Source organism: Furipterus horrens, unplaced genomic scaffold (genome assembly GCF_987537825.1).
Source record: "Furipterus horrens unplaced genomic scaffold, mFurHor1.1.pri manual_scaffold_1, whole genome shotgun sequence".
Lineage (NCBI taxonomy): Eukaryota > Metazoa > Chordata > Mammalia > Chiroptera > Furipteridae > Furipterus > Furipterus horrens.
The window spans coordinates 134,117,537-134,135,634 of NW_028327171.1; the positions used below are offsets into that span (position 1 = coordinate 134,117,537).

The 18,098-nt window shown below is 37.6% G+C and overlaps 1 protein-coding gene across 1 annotated transcript in view; it reads left to right on the top strand.

Annotated features, from left to right (window-relative positions):
• The window catches only part of THSD7B (thrombospondin type 1 domain containing 7B), an 824,502-nt gene that overhangs the window by 452,652 nt on the left and 353,752 nt on the right, over positions 1 to 18,098 (top strand). The window contains exon 11 of the mRNA XM_090267231.1: positions 4,384 to 4,487. Within this exon, the coding sequence (XP_090123357.1) occupies positions 4,384 to 4,487 (104 nt within the window). The remainder of the gene's footprint in view (positions 1 to 4,383; positions 4,488 to 18,098) is intronic.

The window sequence follows — 18,098 nt, forward strand, 5'->3', positions numbered from 1 at the left end:
AATGAAATATTAGTTTCACTTTTATATTTTAATGTACTGTGCTTGATTTGCAGGATGGTCTGTATCACTCCCTTAAGACCACCTCTGCCTCACTTACTTCCAATTGTCCAAGAGACTCACTTAATCTAGAGGAATGAGAGGAGGCTGTAAGTGCTGATACTGATGGCTGGCTATGCCATGCACTATACTAAACTATGGTCACATAACTAGAAGGGTTCTTTAAAGTGACTTTTCTTGAGCAAAGGAAGTTTGCTCTAAGACTATCTTAACCCTTTTTAAGTGTACATCACAGTAGTGTTAATTATATGCACATTGTTGTGCAACACATCTCTAGAACTTCTTTTATCTTCAAAACTAAGCAGAGATATTTTACTTCATGGCTCTGTTTCATTCTTTTAAGTAGCATCTTTTATCAGAGATATTGGCTTATTTGAAAGTATAAAAATATACTGAGCAAAGGAGCAGAATCTGTGGTTTCACTTAAGGTTTGGGTTTTGTGGAACATTCTGAAGAGTCAGGTTTAAGGACACAAGTCAACAGTCTGTCATGTAGGTCATAAAAATAGAGAGTTTTGTTGACTTGAGAGGGGAAAAATGGGGGGAAGCCAGAGGGCATCCTTGGAGACTATTTCCTCAGAAGAATAGAAATATTGGTAATTTATGAGAGGCAGATCAATTCCTCTTACTTGGAATGAACTACCACATAAATAGATATCCATGTCTCCCCAACTTCCCTTTTACTCTACAACCTATTGAGTTGTTTTGAGTTATTTTGAAGTCCTAAGAAACACCTTTTTAAAAAATTGAAGCAGAAAATCAAGTGTAAAACTTTGTACCTGAAACTTTCAGGTGTAATGCTCTAATGGGACATAAGAATTCTTTCTCTTGGACACCTTTCCAAATGCTCCCCATACCTATGATCCTGTTCCCACTCTGGCTGTCTGCTTAGTTTGTTCTCATTTTTATTTTTTAGATTCTGTTGTTGATAGTTGTGAGTTTGTTGTCATTTTAAAAATTCTTTTATACCAGATTGATTATCCAAAGGGTCATGGATTACAACATGTTATATCAATCTGCTTGGGCATTCAAGAAGTTTGTAGGGAGAAACAAGATGGCGGAGGAGTAAGTGTAAGCTTCACTAAACTCCTTCCAGAACTAGTCTGGATTTACAACTTAATTTTGAAGATATCATCTGGAATAACCAACCAAACACTAGCTGGAGAGAAGTCTTATAACCACAGAGAGACAGAAAAGGCCACTACATCACAGCGTGACCGGTAGGGAGTGCGAAGATGTGGAAGGGCTGGCTGGGCTCCCACGGGTGGCAGCTGAAGGGAATGAGAAACAGCTCAGGAGCCAGGGGTTCCCCCTGAGAAGGGCAGGGTCTAAAACCCCAGCTGGGCTTCCCAGCCTACAGCAACAGAGTGGAAAGTAAAATAGTATCCAGTTGCAAAAAGTGAAAAGCCACAGGGTTTCTTGCTAGCCTGAGAGAAACAGCTGCAGAAAAAGAGCTCTTAAGCAGATCACATATGAAAATATTTTACCCCCACTTACCCTGGGCTCAAGCAGAGGGAAGGCAGAGAGGACTGGAGACGCTTGGGGAGAGTTTGGTATGATGGCTCTGAGGGGAGAGCTGGGGAAGCGGCTGGCTGGGTCCTAGTGCCGACTCATCCCCAGTACTGCACACAGACCATTCCCCTCCGAGTGGCATCAGCCTGAGGGAAACAAAAGCCCTGCCTACAGGAATTAAGCTGCCACACCCACAGTCCTTAAACCTGATGGCTAATCACAGATTGAATAGATTAACAACTAAAGAAGACAGACAAAGTCAGTAGATCCCTGGAAGTCTCCAACAGGCTGCCTAGGCCCAGACTGGTACAGGATCTGACGCCACCAGGGGCAGACCCAGGAAGTGCAGATCATTCTAAGAAGCACCAACAAACAATAGGAGTCACAAAAATGGGGAGACAGAGAAACAACCCCCCATCGAAAGGAAAGGTAGAATCCCCAGAAAGAGTGCTAAATGAAATAGAGAGGTGCAAACTATCAGATATGGAATTCAAAACATGGATTATGGAGAAGCTCAATGAGCTCAGCGGAAACTACAAAGAATTCCAGGGAAACTACAGGGAACTCCAGAAAAACTACAAGGAAATTACTGAAAATTACACCAACATGAAAAAGGAAATAGAAGCTATCAATAAGAGCCAGGAGGAAATGAAGAATACAATCTCTGAACTGAAGAACACAGTAGAAGGAATTAAAAGCAGGCTAGAGGAAGCAGAAGACTGGATCAGCGAGCTGGAGGACAATGTAGACAAAAACTCCCAGACAGTGCAACAAAATGAAAAAAGAATGAACAAGACTGAAGAGGTTCTAAGACAGCTGCAGGACAACATGAAACGTAGTAATATCCATATCAGTGGAATTCCAGAAGGAGAAGAAGAAGAGCAAGGGATAGAAAACCTGTTTGAAAAACTAATGACAGAAAACTTCCTTAACATGAGGAGAGAAAGAGTCACGCAAGTCCAGGAAGCACAAAGGGTCCCAATGAAGATTAACCCCAACACGCCCACTTCAACACACATCATAATTAAAATGACAACATTCAAAGACAAAGAGAGAATCCTAAAAGCAACAAGAGAGAAACAGCTAACAACATACAAGGGAGCTCCAATAAGGCTATCATCAGCTTTCTCAGCAGAAACACTACAAGCCATAAGGGAATGGCAAAAAATATTCCAAGCAATGAAAAACGAAGGCCTACAACCAAGAATACTCTACGCAGCAAGGCTCTCATTCAAAATGGAAGATGAAATAAGTATTTTCCAAGACAAAAGAAGGCTAAAAGAATACATCTCCACCAAACCAACATTGCAAGAGATGCTAAAGGGTCTGCTTTAAGAAGATGAAGAAACAGACAGAGACAGAGAGGAACACCAGTACAAAGGGGGAAAATGACGATGAATAAGTGCTGAAAGAAAGAAGGAACTTCTACCATTTGCAACAACATGTTTGGAACTAGAGAGAATTATGCTTAGCAAAATAAGCCAGGCAATGAAAGAAAAATACCTTATGCTATCACCTATTACAGGAAACTAATGAACTACCCAAACAAATGAGCAAAACTGAACCAGAGGGCATAAGCCTACAATCTCATTACCTGAGTGATTGTACGTATAGGCCTCACTTAATCCTGTCTGCATTGCTGCCTCCTGAGACTCAATGGTTTGGCTGAACTAAGTGGCTGGGTTGGTGAAGAATGGGGTGGTCTGTGGGCTTCACTTTAAAACTGGTTTCTCTTTTCTGTCCTAAAGGCTTGGACAGAAAGAGCCCAGAGGCCTGAGAGGGGGGAAACCTAAAGTATTTCCCTCAGCCCAAACTAAGTATAATGGGCAAAAAGGGTTTTGGATAGGTGAGATGTACCTGGAACACCTTCCTCCAAAGAAGCCCTTCTTTTCTCTAATGTGGGACATTGAAAAATTAATACCTGCCTTTTGTCACCTAGTGGTTATGGATTGAATAATATCCTTTAACCCTGTTGCCAAATCAGTTGCCTCCAGAATACAACAAGAATGCCAGCCTGTTAAATCAAGCACGCCGTTGTCCGGGGACAACCAACCAACCTGGAGTCTGCACGATCCTTCCCCATGTGGGAAGGCCACCCTCCCCTCCACACCCCCACACTTATTAGGGATTTCTGGACCCAAGGGTAGGTGGGACGACGACCATGTCCAGCTTGAAGCAGCTAGAGGAGCTCGAGACCTTCGCCCATTGTCCTTTATAAGATTATAAAGGGTCTTAAGTCTGAGAGGGAGGAATTGTTATTTTTTTATTGTTAAAATAATTAATTAATTAATTTTAAAAAAGAAGAAGAAGAATATATGAAAGGGTGAGGCAGGAGAGCTTGTATGTACGACCCATGGGCATGAACTTGGTGGGGGGTGTTGTTGGGGGACGGGGGATGCTGTGCGGAAGGTAGCAAAGGGGAAAAATTGGAACTATTGTAACAATATAATAAATAAACTTTAAAAAAAAGAATTCTCTCTCTCTTTTCTAACAATTTTAAGTTCATAAAGACCTAAGCCCTCTGAATTTGATCTGTGCTTCTAATACTTTTTATTGCCACTTTAGGAACTAAGGTTTACATGCAACATGTTCACATTTTAAAAAATGGAATTATGGCATTAACCATGAATCTGGGGCAGAGTGGACTATTATCTCATGTGTGTGCCAGGGCTCCATGTTATGACATCTGTTTCAAATCCACTTTTTATTGAATTACTATCTTTATGCTTTTGGATTTCAAACTTACCCATTTCAGGTATTTCTTTTGTACATTTATCAGGTGGAATTTCTAGCTCTCTGTTCTTTGTAATCACAGGTGGGTGCCACAGAAATGGAGCCCCTGTGTCTTAGTGCCTGAGTCTGTCAGACAGGGAATCATGAGCACCAGTGAAGCCTGCGGGAAAGGGGTGCAAACAAGAGGTAAGAGGACTTTAAAAGTTTTACTCTTGGAATGAAGCTTAAAGTTATGTTGCTTTTATAAACTGTTGATTATGTTTATGGTGGGATAAGTTGTGCTATTATTAGATTGACTTGTTAGTGTTTGAGTTTAAGTTTGGCATCAGCTAATGCTATTAGACCATCTTTTAACCATAAACAGCTAATGTATCTAAGGACTCATGTGATGTAAGCATATATCTGTTCAGTCATCAGCATACCCAATGCTGCTTCCAAATGCATGTTGGACATTAGCCAAGGAATGAAGGATATGTCAAGATTAGACCCAAATGTATACATTGTAGTTCTTATGTGCTAATTAAATATTTGTCAAATGAATGAAAGGATAATGGAATTAATTGACTGACTAATCTTAATAATCATGACTTAAACCTTATTGTTATATACATATATATTTATATGTTTACTATATATTCTATTTATAATACATGTAGAAAGAAACTAACTTTCTTGAAGGCATTGTGAATAGGTTTCTGGATTTGAATAATAGTGTCTTTTATCATGAATGTCTAGAAAGTGTGGCATATAGAAATCTCTGAAAAGCACTCAGAGATTCGTCAGACTAATCACTTTTGTGTATCATTTATAATCCAGGTGCTGGTAATGTGAGATTTGATAGGAAGTGCTTTAACCTTAAAATATGATCATTTTGTCACTCAAGAGATATATGTAGCAAAATCAGACCTTTGAGACCAAATGCATTACATTGATTTCATAATTCTTCTAAAAGACCTACTTAGAATTAAGTTTTTCTTCCTGTTTCATAGATTATTGTATTAGTTAGGATCAATCATCCCAGCTGGTAAATATAATTTTTTGTTGATTCAGAAGCATGAAGGGCCCAACATGGCCAGATAACAGTCTTAAATTCCAGTTCAATGGCATCATTGATGCATTTCCTAGTGGAAGCATTCCTCTCTAGAATCAAGACCTATAGGCTAACAAAGCATAAAATCAAAGGGACCAAAAGCAAAAATTTTACTAATGGGTCACTCAGGGTAAGGGTGAGTTGTGCATGTGTTAAAATGTGCCACTGAGTCAGTTTGTCCAACTCCTAGTGACTCTATGTTCACAATGTCCTGTCTTGAACAGCCCTGTTCAGCTCCTATGGATATACACTTGTGACTTCTTTTATGGAGTCAGTTCATCTCATATTTGGTCTTCCTTTTTTCCTGCTTCATTCCATTTTTCTTAGTATTATTGTCTTTTCCAAAGAACCCTGCATTCTCATGGTGTGCCCTGAGTATGACAGTATCAGGTTTGTCATTTTTTTGCCAGCAGCAATGTTTCAGGCTTAATTTGTTGAAGGACTCACTTGTTTATATTCCTGGTGGTCCAGGGTATCTATGGAACTCTCTTGCAATACTATATTTCAAATTAATCTTTTTTTTTCTATCAGCCTTCTTCACTGTCCAACTTTTGCATCCATACAAAATAATTTGGATTATGAGTGTGTGGATGATCTTAGCCTCAGTCCCCAATGTCATATCCTTTGATAGCTATGGGAGAAACACCATTATTGGATGCTGAATGAGAGCATCTATAGTCTTCTGGAAAACCTTGTCCCTGCTTTGAAAGGTATTGCCACCTAGGTAGTGCTATAACTGAGTCTTAAAAAGACCTTTCTACCATTTCATCAAGCCACCTGCTTCAGGACAGTGTGGAATATGGTGAGACCAGTAAATTCCATGGGACTTTGGCAACATTTCATTTGCTATGAAGTGAATTGCTTGGTCAGAAGCAATGCTGTGTGGAATACCATGACTATGGATAAGCTATTCTGTAAGTCCACAAATAGTAGTGTCAAGAGAAACATTGCATCTAGGGAAGGCAAATTCATATCCAGAATAAGTATCTATTCCAGTAAGAACAAAACGCTGCCCTTCCTATGATTCCTATGATGCAAGTGGTCCAATGTGATCAACATGCCACCTTGTTAGTTGGCTGCTCACTCTGGGGAATGGTGCCAGGTTGGGATTTCAGTGTAATCCCTGCTGCTGGAAAATTGGCTGTTTAGTGGTGATCATAGCCAATGAGGCCTTGGTGAATGGAAGTGCATGTTGTTGACTCTATCTAAGAGTATAACCTCCATTCCCAGCATTATGGCTACTCTGTTCATGAGTGCATTGGGCGATGGCAGCTAAGCTGGAGAAAGTGGCTCACTGTTGTAATCCTGTCCACATGATCATTAAAAATCCTCTGCTGAAGTCACTTTTTGGTGAGCATTTACAAGGGCTATAAATATGTTCCCACTTTTTGCCTATACAGAGAGGTCTACCTGCATACCTCTTCTGTAATTTCCTTGCCACCATTTAACAATCAGTTTCCTTTCTTTTTTTTTTTTTCTTTTTTTTTTTTGGTTTTTCAATTACAGTTGTCCCATTTTTCCCCCATTGCTCCCCCCACCCAGCCCACCCCTTCTGACCCTCCCGAAAATCCATTGACCACAGTCTATAAATCTGTATATAACCTCACATCTGGCCATTTCTTGTTCCAAGCAAAGTGAACAGCCAGGGGCACTGCTTTAAGTTCTATCCATTGGGAGGATTTTTCTTCATCTCTATCTTTCAGGGATATCTCAGAAAGGGATATAGTGCAGTAGCTGTCCATTTTGGGAGTGTACCTGCATGTTATGCAGAACCATCTGTAAGCCAGGCCTGAGTTTTTTCTTCTATCAACTGATTATAGTGAACTCCCTCTGAGACCTTATGTGCAGGCTGGGAAAGAGAAGGTAGTGTGGCAGGAGTGGAGACAGACCATGGCCATGTACCTACTTCTTTATGTAACTTACTTGTGTCCAACCAGCCATATATTTATATCTATATCTATATCTATATCTACTTTATTTAATGATGGAGTACTACTGTATACACCCTACCTTATGGCTTGGTGGGTCAGATAACACTCAATTCATGAGATAGCTCGGGTTGCATAATAACTTGGTGGCCCAGGTTAAGCTTTCAGTCTCTAACGTAATAGTAACTGGCCAAATGCCATTTTTCAAAGGAATAGTAGTTATCTGCAGAGGATAGTGGGGCTTTTCTCTAAAGTCCTAAGGACCTGTATAGCAAGTCACTTCTAGCAGCCTGCCAAAGGCTCCAAACAGCATCCCTATCTACCACTAATACTTCAGTGGCATTAGATCTGCTGGATCATATGGCCCAAAAGGCAGAGCAGCGTGCACAGTAGCCTCAACTTGTTTGAGAGCCTTTTCTTATTCTGGATGCCACTCAAAACTAGCCGTTATTCTAGTCATTTCATAAATGGGCTGGAATAACACATACAAATGAAGAGTATGGTGTCTCCAAAATCCAAAGAGGCCCTCTAGATGTGTTTTGTCTATTTTGGTTGTAGGAGGGCTGAATGCAACAACTTACCCTCCACTTTAGAAGGGGTATCTTGAGATGTGACATGACACTCACTGAACCTCTAGAAATTTCATTGAGGTAGAAGGCCCTTGAATTTTTTCTAATGTGTTTCCCACCCACTGACAGGAAAATATTTGATCAAAATGTCTATATTTGTTGCTACTTTTTGCTTACTAGGTTCAATCAGCATAATGTCATCAATGTAATAGACAAGTATGTCTTATTGAAGGAAAAGCCTAATCAAGATGACCACAAACTAAATTATGAAATAGGACTGGAGAGTTGCAATGCCCCTGGTATAGGACAGTGAATGTGTATTGCTGGGTTTTCCAGCTCAAAGCAAACTGCTTCTTATGGTTTTTATTACCTTCAAATACAGTACGATTTGGTGCTATGGCTTCAACATGACTTTGACAAGGGGCATAATTTAGTTCATGAAAGTTAAACCTTGTGGATGATGCCCCTGTCAGAAAATTTACAGATTGGCAAATTTGTCTGGTATAGGGCAGTGATGAAGATGTACAATCAGTTACTCTCTGTAAATTATAAGAGACAACTTATTAAAAATAATTTACTTCCAGATGTCAGAAAATTATAGTAATATGTTGTTATAAGACCTTTGACTACTTTCTGCTAGAAAATTGTTATAACATATCTAGATCAGCAATATCTACATGAGTGATTTTTCAAAAATGGTACCTTTGGGTGATGCACAACTTTATATTGGACCTGGATTTGACATTCTGTAATACCAGAGTATCAGAATGACTGGTTTATATTATAAAATAATTTAGTAATTGTTCAGAGACACTGCTTGTAAATTAGGGAGAACTTTACTGCATAAATGGCAAGTCATTTCATCTGTCTTGGAAGAATTCTGCTTTGGATTTCAATTTAAGTGGATTCTAGTTGCAGTCCCAATAATCCTTTAGGCAAGTGACCTACTTGAGTTTCCCCCAAAATAAACAGCAACATTAGAGAATCCCTTGTGTTTAGTTGTGGAGAAATTTGCACTTTTATTTTTTATTGATTTTAGAGAGAGAGTAACGCTTGTGAAGAAGAGAGAGAGAGAGAGAGACATCAATATGATAGAGAAACATCAATCAGATTCCTCCCATACATGCCCCAACTGGGGATCAAACCAGTAACCTTTTGGTGTATTAGAAGATGCTCCAACCAACTGAGCTGCCTGGCCAGAGCTGTACTTTCTAAAGTAGTATGATGATGCTCCAATTTTAAAATACTGGAGCAAAGATATTTATACTACCATCTTTTCTCTAAAATTACTTCAGAACCAGCAAGGAAAACATAAAATCAGTACACAAAGTTACTCTTCCATGAGATCTTTATAAAATTTCTCCAGAGAACAGGAAACACACTCAATAAGCTCACCTTCAAGTTCATTAGAGTCCATCTGCAACTTCCATCATAACATACAATGTAGAATGTGAATGGAGATATGATAAAGTACTTCACAGAACAGTTCGCGGGGTGAAGGTGTGGGGGGTGAAGGGAAACAAAGCAATTCAGCCTGGACACCTCCATAATGGCACTATGTACTGCAATAGGAAGTGTGCAGGGGCGTGTGTGTGTGTGTGTTGGGAGTGGGGGGGGAAATGGGGCTTCTGAAAGTCTGATGAAAGATCAGTGAACATTCTGCCCCCTCAGTTTCTCATCTTTGACCATGCACAGTCAGGTTCTTACCTCTTTCTGTTCTTATAGGATCTTGAAGGTTTATTCTCTGAGGATATAAAACCAGATGTATTCTATACTTTGGACAACAAACAGAAGGGAAGGAAATGAGAGGCTGGTCTCAAATCAAAAGGACCAGTGGAAAGTTTGGACCTTCATTGCTCTTGTTCCAGCTGCTTTAACATACTGGCCAGCCCGTGTTTATGGTCCTTAGTTCCATGGAAGCCCTATCAATCTGGAAGCACTCTAAATTTAAGCTTCTCTTTCAAGATTATTTGAATCACAGAAGGAGCATGAATTCATACCACCAAATCTTAGAAAGGCCAGCTGGGGCTTACAAATTCTCATAAGAAAAAATTTTCTTCACCATTTGGTATTAAGTTTTATACTGCAATTGGCCTTGCCAAGACATTTTGCTTGGCAAATTTACCCTTAGTTCACCCTTAAACTAAGGGCCAGCTTTGGAGTTCATCACTTCTGGTTGGGGACTTTTATGAGACCCTTCATAACAGGCCATGAAGCTATGGAAGTGGAAACTGTGGTCTCCAAGGCTTGAGAGAAACTCTCAGGATAAAATTTTCTTTCTTTTTTACCTTCCATCCCAAGCTTATACCTTGTTTTGTGCTTCATGGGTTACTTCTTTTCGGGCCAGCCCAGCAATACAGTCAGAAGAATAGTTAAGTATTTTATCTGTCCTTTTTTTTGTTGTTATTCATTAGAAAGGTCTTCTATGATATCTAAGCCATTTTACTGCCAAAAATAGAAGTAGTCCTTGTCTTACCTTATTGTGTTTTTATTGCTTACCTGGTTAATTTATTTTTAGTAAGAATATATTTATTCAATATTCTTTTAATAAAAAAAAAAAAGGAAGGAAACAGGGAAATAGAAGGGCAGGTGGAGCTGTAGCTAAATGTCTATACCACCCTTACAGAGATAGGCATTTGGTGTTCCACTGTTCCAGCTGTCCCACAATTCAGGGACAGAGGGTGTATTCTGTGCCCAGCTTCTTATGCTTAATCTGAATAAAGAAGACCAGTAGATCAGTTTTTTTTTATGCTAAATAAACGTATAAGAGGAAGGAAGATAACTATTCTAACATACTTTGATGAAGCTGATCTTAATAGGGTAAAATTTTAGTTCTAAAAAAAGAAAAAGTGAAGATACTGACATTCTCAGGAGGGAGTGATTTTGTCTATGGAGCAATACCATCTGATTCTTATATTGATGTTCATTGTTATCACTTGAAAATTGGCATAATGGACTTGCCAGTATTTTTCTTTTGGATATTATTTTATTATCATTCATAAGCTTGTGAGTATACACTATTATAAAATAGAGAATTGACATCTATAACAATATAATGGAAACAGAGTAGGTGTTGTATATCATAGTTGTTCTGTCTAAGATATCCTTGACTTCCATGAAATACCTGCATTCTTTTTTGATTCATTTTCACTGAACATTGTTGATGTGGACCAAAGCAGGCAGATCTCTAATCTCCATCAAATATGTTTGTTCTTCCTTATTTGTTTTTTGTCAATATAACAGGCACAGTCTTTTTACACAATAATTTTGATAGAATCTGTTCCTTTTTCTTGACAAAGAATATCTTTAAAATGAAGGTGCTTTTCCAGAAAAAAAAAAGAATTGGGAAAAGTAATCCACTTTCAAAGTAAGTTCTGGATTACTTTATTTTTATAAAGGGAAGGGATTAGAAATTAATAGGCAGGTGTGAACCCTTTTGTGCAGTTGGTGAGAATGCAGACTGGTGCAGCCATTGTGGAAAGCAGTATGCAGAAACCTCAAAAAATTAAAAATGGAACTGCCTTATGACCTAGCAATTCCACTTCTGGAAATTTATCTGAAAGAAGCTGAAACACTGATTTGAAAGACTATATGCAGCACTATAGTCATTGCAGTGTTATTTACAATAGCCAAGATATGGAAGAAATCCAAGTGTTCATTAGTAGATGAGTAGAGAAACAGCTATGGTACATTTATACAATGGAATATCATTCAGCTATAGAAAAGTAGAAAAGTTTGCTCTTTGCGACAGCCTGGATGGATTTGGAGAGCATTATGTTAAGTGAAATAGCTAGTCAGAGAAAGACAAGTACCATATAATTTCACCCATATGTGGAATCTAATGATCAAACTGAACTAAAAAGCAAAACAGAGAAAGTCTCATAGATAGAGAGAAGGCTAAAAGCTCTGGGCAGGGCGGTGGGGGTTGGGAAGATGGAAAGATGGAGCAAAAAAGAAAAAGAACTCATGGGCATGGATGACAGTGTGATGACTGTGGGGAGTAGGGGTGGGTGCAGGTAGAAGAGGGTATGGGGTATAAATGGTAATGGAAAAATACAACAAAAATTAACTATTAAAATTAATACAACAAAGAGATTGTTATTTCATAACAAGTTTTGAATAAAATTGACAAACTCCTGGCTAGACTAAGGAAATGAATGAGTAGAAGTTACCGCAACCTTCACCAATATACAAAAGATCATACCTAGAATACCATGAAAGAGTATATGTCACCAAGTTCAATAACCTAGAAGAAATGGTTAAGTTCCTAGGAATATATAACCTTCCTAGACTGAATCATGAAGAACTGGAAAATCTAAATAGACCAATCAACAAAACGAATCAACCTCTAACCCCTCCCCCCAAAAAAAATACATGACCATATTGCTTCACTAGTGAGTTCTACCAAATATTAAAAGATATGAAACCTATCCTTCTCAAACTCTTCCCCAAAATTGAAAAAGCCTAACATAACTCTGGTTCCTAAATCTGGCAAGAATAACATACACACACAGAGAAACTACAAAACAATAACTCTGATGAATATAGATGCAAAAATTAAACAAAACACTAGCAAATTGAATATAATACATTAAAAAAGTAATACATCACAATGAAGCAGGGTATATTCCATGGCACAAAGATGGTTCAACATATGAAAATCAATGTAATTAACCACATTAACTAAACAAAGGATAAAATCATATGATCTTATCAATAATGTAGAAAATAATTTGATAAGATACAACATCCATTTATATTTAAAACATTCAATAGAATGGGTATAGAAGGAAAGTACCTCAACATAATAAAGGGCATATATGACAAACCTTTAGTCAATATCATACTTAATGGTGAAAAACTGAAATATCTTTCTCTAAAATTAGTGATAAGACAAGGATGACCCTGGCTGCTGTGGCTCAGTGGATTGAGCGTCGGCCTGCGAGCCAAGTGTCGCTGGTTCGATTCCCAGTCAGGGCACATGACTAGGTTGCACGTCAGGTCCCCAGTTGGGGGCACGAGTGAGAGGCAACCACACAGTGATGTTTATCTCCCTCTCTTTCTCTTTTCCCCTCTCTCTACAAATAAAATAAACAAACAAATAAATAAATAAATTATTTAAAAAAAAAAAAGATAAGGATGCTATTCTCACCACTCTTATTTAACATAATCCTGAAAGTCCTAGCCAGAACTGTCAGAGAAGAGAAGTAACCAAAACCCATCTAATTTTGGAATGATGAAGGAAAAGTGTTACTTTTTGCATATGACCTGATTCTGTGTATGGAAAACCCTAAAAAGTCCACCAAAAAACTATTAGAAGCAATAAACAATACATTAAATTTTCAGGTTACAAAATCTATGTACAATAATCCACTTCTTTCCTATATACTAACAATGAAACCAGAAAAAGAAATGAAAAAAAAAAGTTTTTGCAATTACAACAAAAAGAATAAAATACCCAGGAATACACTTAACAAAGGATGTAAAGGACCTATATGCTGAAAACTACAAAGCATTGTTAAAAGAGATTGGAAGCTAATGAACAAAATAAACTAATGAATGATATAGAACCAGAGGCATAGATACATGGAACAAACTGACAGATCTCAGAGGGGAGGTAGGGAGTGGGGGCTGGATAAAAGAAGTTGAAGAGATCAGCCAAAACCTTATATACATAGCCCATGAACACAGACAATAGGGATGTGAAGGCCTAGGGAGGAAGAGGGGGACTTGGTATAGGTGGGCAAAGGGGGGCAACAGGGACTTCTCTAATAGTGTCAACAATAAAAAAAGATTGAAAAAGAAAATGAAATGGAAAAATACTCTGTGTTCATGGATTAGAAGAATCAACATATTTCAAATGTTCATATTACCCAAAGCAATCCTCATTAAAACCCCACTGTTGTTTTTTAAAGAAATAGAACAAAAAATTGTCTAATTTGTAAAAAATCACAAAAGACCCCAAATACCCAAAGCAAGCTTAAGGAAAAACAAACAAAAAACAAAACAAAAAAAAACAGAGGTATCACACTACCTGACTTCAAAATATACTGCAGGGCAATGATAATCAGAACAGCATGTATTGGCAGAACAAAAAACACAGAGAACAATGGAATAGAACTGAGAGCCCAGAAATAAAACCACATGTATATAGGCAAATACTTTTTGATAAGAAGCCAAAAACACACAATGGAGAATGAAAGCCTCTTCAATAAATTGTGCTGGGAAAATTGGAAAGCCACATGCAAAGAAATGAAAACAGACTATAATTTGTTCCCATGTACAAAAAAATAGTTCAGGGTTGATCAAAGGTCTAAATATAATATTTGAAAAAATAAATTACATAGAAGACAGCATAGGTACTTTGTCTTAGAGAAGATTTTATCAATTTGACTCCAAAGTCAATGGAAGTAAAGCCCATCCCTCCCCAAAAATGAATGGGACTGTATCAAACAAAAAAGCTTCTGTAAAGCAAAACAAACTGCCCATGAATCAAAAAGGCAACAAACCAAATGGGAAATGATATTTGCAAACAACAGCTCTGACAAGAGGTTAATATCCAAAATATATAAAGAACTCATATAACTCACCACAAAACAAACAATACAATTAAAAAACAGGCAGATGACCTGAACATACACTTCTCCCAAGGAGACATTCAAATGACCAGTGGATATATGAAAAGATATTCAACTTCACTAGCTGTTAGGGAAGTGCAGATCAAAACTACACATGTTAGAATGGTTAGCAACAAAACAAGCAATAACAATTGTTGGAGAGGGTCTGGGGAATAAAACTCTCATTCACTGCTGGTGGGAATATAAATTGGTACAGCCACTATGGAAAAGAGTATGGTGATTTCTCAAAAAAAATTTTTTTTAAGTTACTGTACATATATACCCAGCACTTTCTTTTCTGGGTATGTACCTGAAAAACTTAAAAACATTTATTTGTAAAGCTATATGCACCCCTATGATCATTGCAGCATTATTCATGGTAGTCAAGGCATAGAAACAACTAAAGTGTTCTGTGATAAAGAATTAGATAAAGAAGATGTGGTGCATATATACTATGGAGTACTACTCAGTCATAAGAAAAGATGAAATACTGCCATTTACGATGACATAGCTGGACCTTGAGAATATTATGCTAAGCAAAATAAGAAAAGGCTAAGAACCATATGATGTCATTTGTGTGTGAGATATAAAACTGAAATGTAGACACATGCAACAGTATGGTGGTTACTAGAGGTAAGGGGGTGAGAGTAAAGGAAGCCAATTACGTGGTGATGGAAGATGATTTCACTTTTGGTCGTGGGCACACAATACAATATACAGATCATGTATTATAGAAATCTGCAACTGTAACCTATATAGTTTCATTAAGCAATGTCACCCCAATAAATTTCATTTAAAAAATTGTTAGGCAGAAGTTTAAAATAAAAGAAGTCTGAAGTTCTTAATAGTGAAGCAATCGTGATATTTAAAACTGAAAATTCGTATGAAATATATATGTGTATCTGCTATTTTAGCAAAGTATGCTTTTCCAAATTTTATATCATAATTTAATTTTCTAAGACTTTAATATATTATTGAATCTTTAAAACTTAATTTTTATAATTTTTCTAAGATTATACAAACTATGTACATAACTATATACCCATATAAAATGGAGGCAAGTGAATATATTGCATAAGCTGAATTAAGAGGAAACTATTAATATAATAAACTATTAATAGATCTGAGTAGTCTAATTTTATGACCAAAATTTTTTTTTCTAATTGTGTTGATTTCATGGGGAGAAAGTATAGATAAAGACACTAACTCATCATCAGCTCATCAGCCAACTGTTACCTGGGAAACACGCAGATATACAGCAAGAACTCTCCTTTTGAAATAAAGAAGTCATTATAAACTATCAATAAAATGTCACGACAGTCAACCAACTAGTTATGCTCTTCTTTCTGATGCCAAGTATCTTTGCATTCTGAGAGAGGAAGAAAATATTTCTGGATAGTTGTACTTTTGAATTCTCTAGATGGAGAAATTCTTGTTCATTTAACCTTATAAGATGAAAATGTTTGGTCTCTGTGCTATTCATCTACATACATCACAAGAAGTCATTTCATTAGTTTCAGAGAGGAAAACAAATATACAGGTTTTATCTATGACTTAAAGTTTTACCGAGCAGCAAGTGGAGTCCTGCTGCCCATTGCCACCCTCTAGGCAAAATCCTGGAGGCAGAGGTGTGAGAAACGCTCACAATAAATCACCAGGACACAGAACTTCAGCAGCAAAGCGAGGCATTTATTCATGTGTCTACAGAGTTGGGTACACCACCAGCCAGGTGATATGCACATGAAGTGAACAAAGAAAACTGGTTTCATATTAATGCAATTAGCTCCTCCACCCATCTCCTTCTCCCCTGTTTCTCCATTACTGGTTAATCTGGGTTCACAATCTAACACGATTAACTACTTAACTCAGGGTGTGATTAACTAAGGGTAATATAGTTATAGGTCTATCTCCAACTTATTTGCAAAGTTATCTAGCTGTACATCCCATTTCTCTGTGTTTGGTGATGACAGCCTTCCTCCTGTTGATCCCAGAGATATATTTGAGGATCTGCAGAATATCATTTCCTCGCCCCTTTTCCATGAGTCATCTGTTAATTATCTCCTACTGCTTTGAGAGTCACTGGCTTGCTTCTTTATACCTAACAGAGGTTTGGTAAAAAAGGAAAGGAGTCTTTACTCAAAAGCTACACAATTTTGGAATAATAGCTTTCCATATGCATTAGTCACTTCAGTCTATCAACTAAAGATGAAATCTTTTTAACAGTTGAGTTCAAGCTTTAATCACTTAAGCCTATCAACTAAGGCTAGAATCTTTAACTCTTGAGTTCCCCTTGTTAGTTTTTAATTATCTTATTTCTATAAGACTAGTTTACTAACTAAAACAACATAAGATGCAAAAAGCTACACAATTTTGGAAAAATGGCAGCCTTGTACCTCAGAGCCCTTCTCCTCCAGAACACCCAAAGAAGAATAACCCTGCTGCCCTCTACCAGGCCAGGCCAGACCAATCCTTGGTTGTGCCTGGTGTTCCTTCTTCTATTTAAAATACTGTCCTTTGAGAAACACAGGTGCTATTGCACAATCATTCAGACATGCTCAAGCAAGAGAAAGAGAGCCAGTCTCTGCCTTCCTTCTGTTTAAATATTCTAGCCCATAATCCCATGTGCACCAGAGGCATTTAACTTCTCAGCCAATCCCATCCTAGACTGCTTTCCATTGCCTCAGCAAACTCCTCCTACTGCCCCTCCCTACTTCTCCCAAGTAATCTAAATAGATCTCTATCAAAAGTAGTGAAAGACAGAGAAAGCCTTTTCTATTTTTGTTCTACTCTAGGTGTGGGATGGGGAGGGAAAGGGTTTGCTGCTAAGGATAGTGGATTTCTGTTTACTTCAAGACTTGAACAATAATGAATTTCATTAGCTACAATCATGGGCATTTCCAGTAGGTAATGTGGAGCAATTGTTTCTATCTCAGGAACTCCTTCAACTATTTCCTAAACAGGCAAAGATACTTGCCAGTACATTTCCCACCTATTCAAGAAGGAAGGCCATGATATCACTTATGATCCCAAATCAACATTGTAGTGTCTCCAGTCTGGACAATGTGTAACACTATTTTCAATAACTTTTGAGACACCATTTTTAATAACTGTTCTGACCTCAAAGTAAAAAATGATCAGATTCCAATATTCTTTGTATACAGATTATTCTTGAGGGAATTTCTAACTTCCCTTCTGACTTCAACACCAGAAAATCGAATTAAAGTTCATAGTGTTTGTTATTAATGTACCTTAATATTAGCTCCTGATACCAAAATGATTGATTATAAATATTTTAAGAAACTTTAAAAACCTCTCTTCTAAGTATAATTTTTAATGGTGGAAATGAAAGATCAGGTTAGAATATAAAAATTAAATTGATAGTGTAGGAAAACTTATTGGGAAAATTTCCTGGGGCATAGATACTAAAGAAAGAGGCTGACAACTCCATCAGGGGTTTATTAAGGGAACTTATATACGAGGCAAGTCTTAGGCAGCAGCAAGACTATGTGGATATGTTCCGCACCACATGGCAGGCTTCAAAAATTATATGTAGAGGACAGGGAAAGATGGATAGGGGTACTGGTGTTTGACAC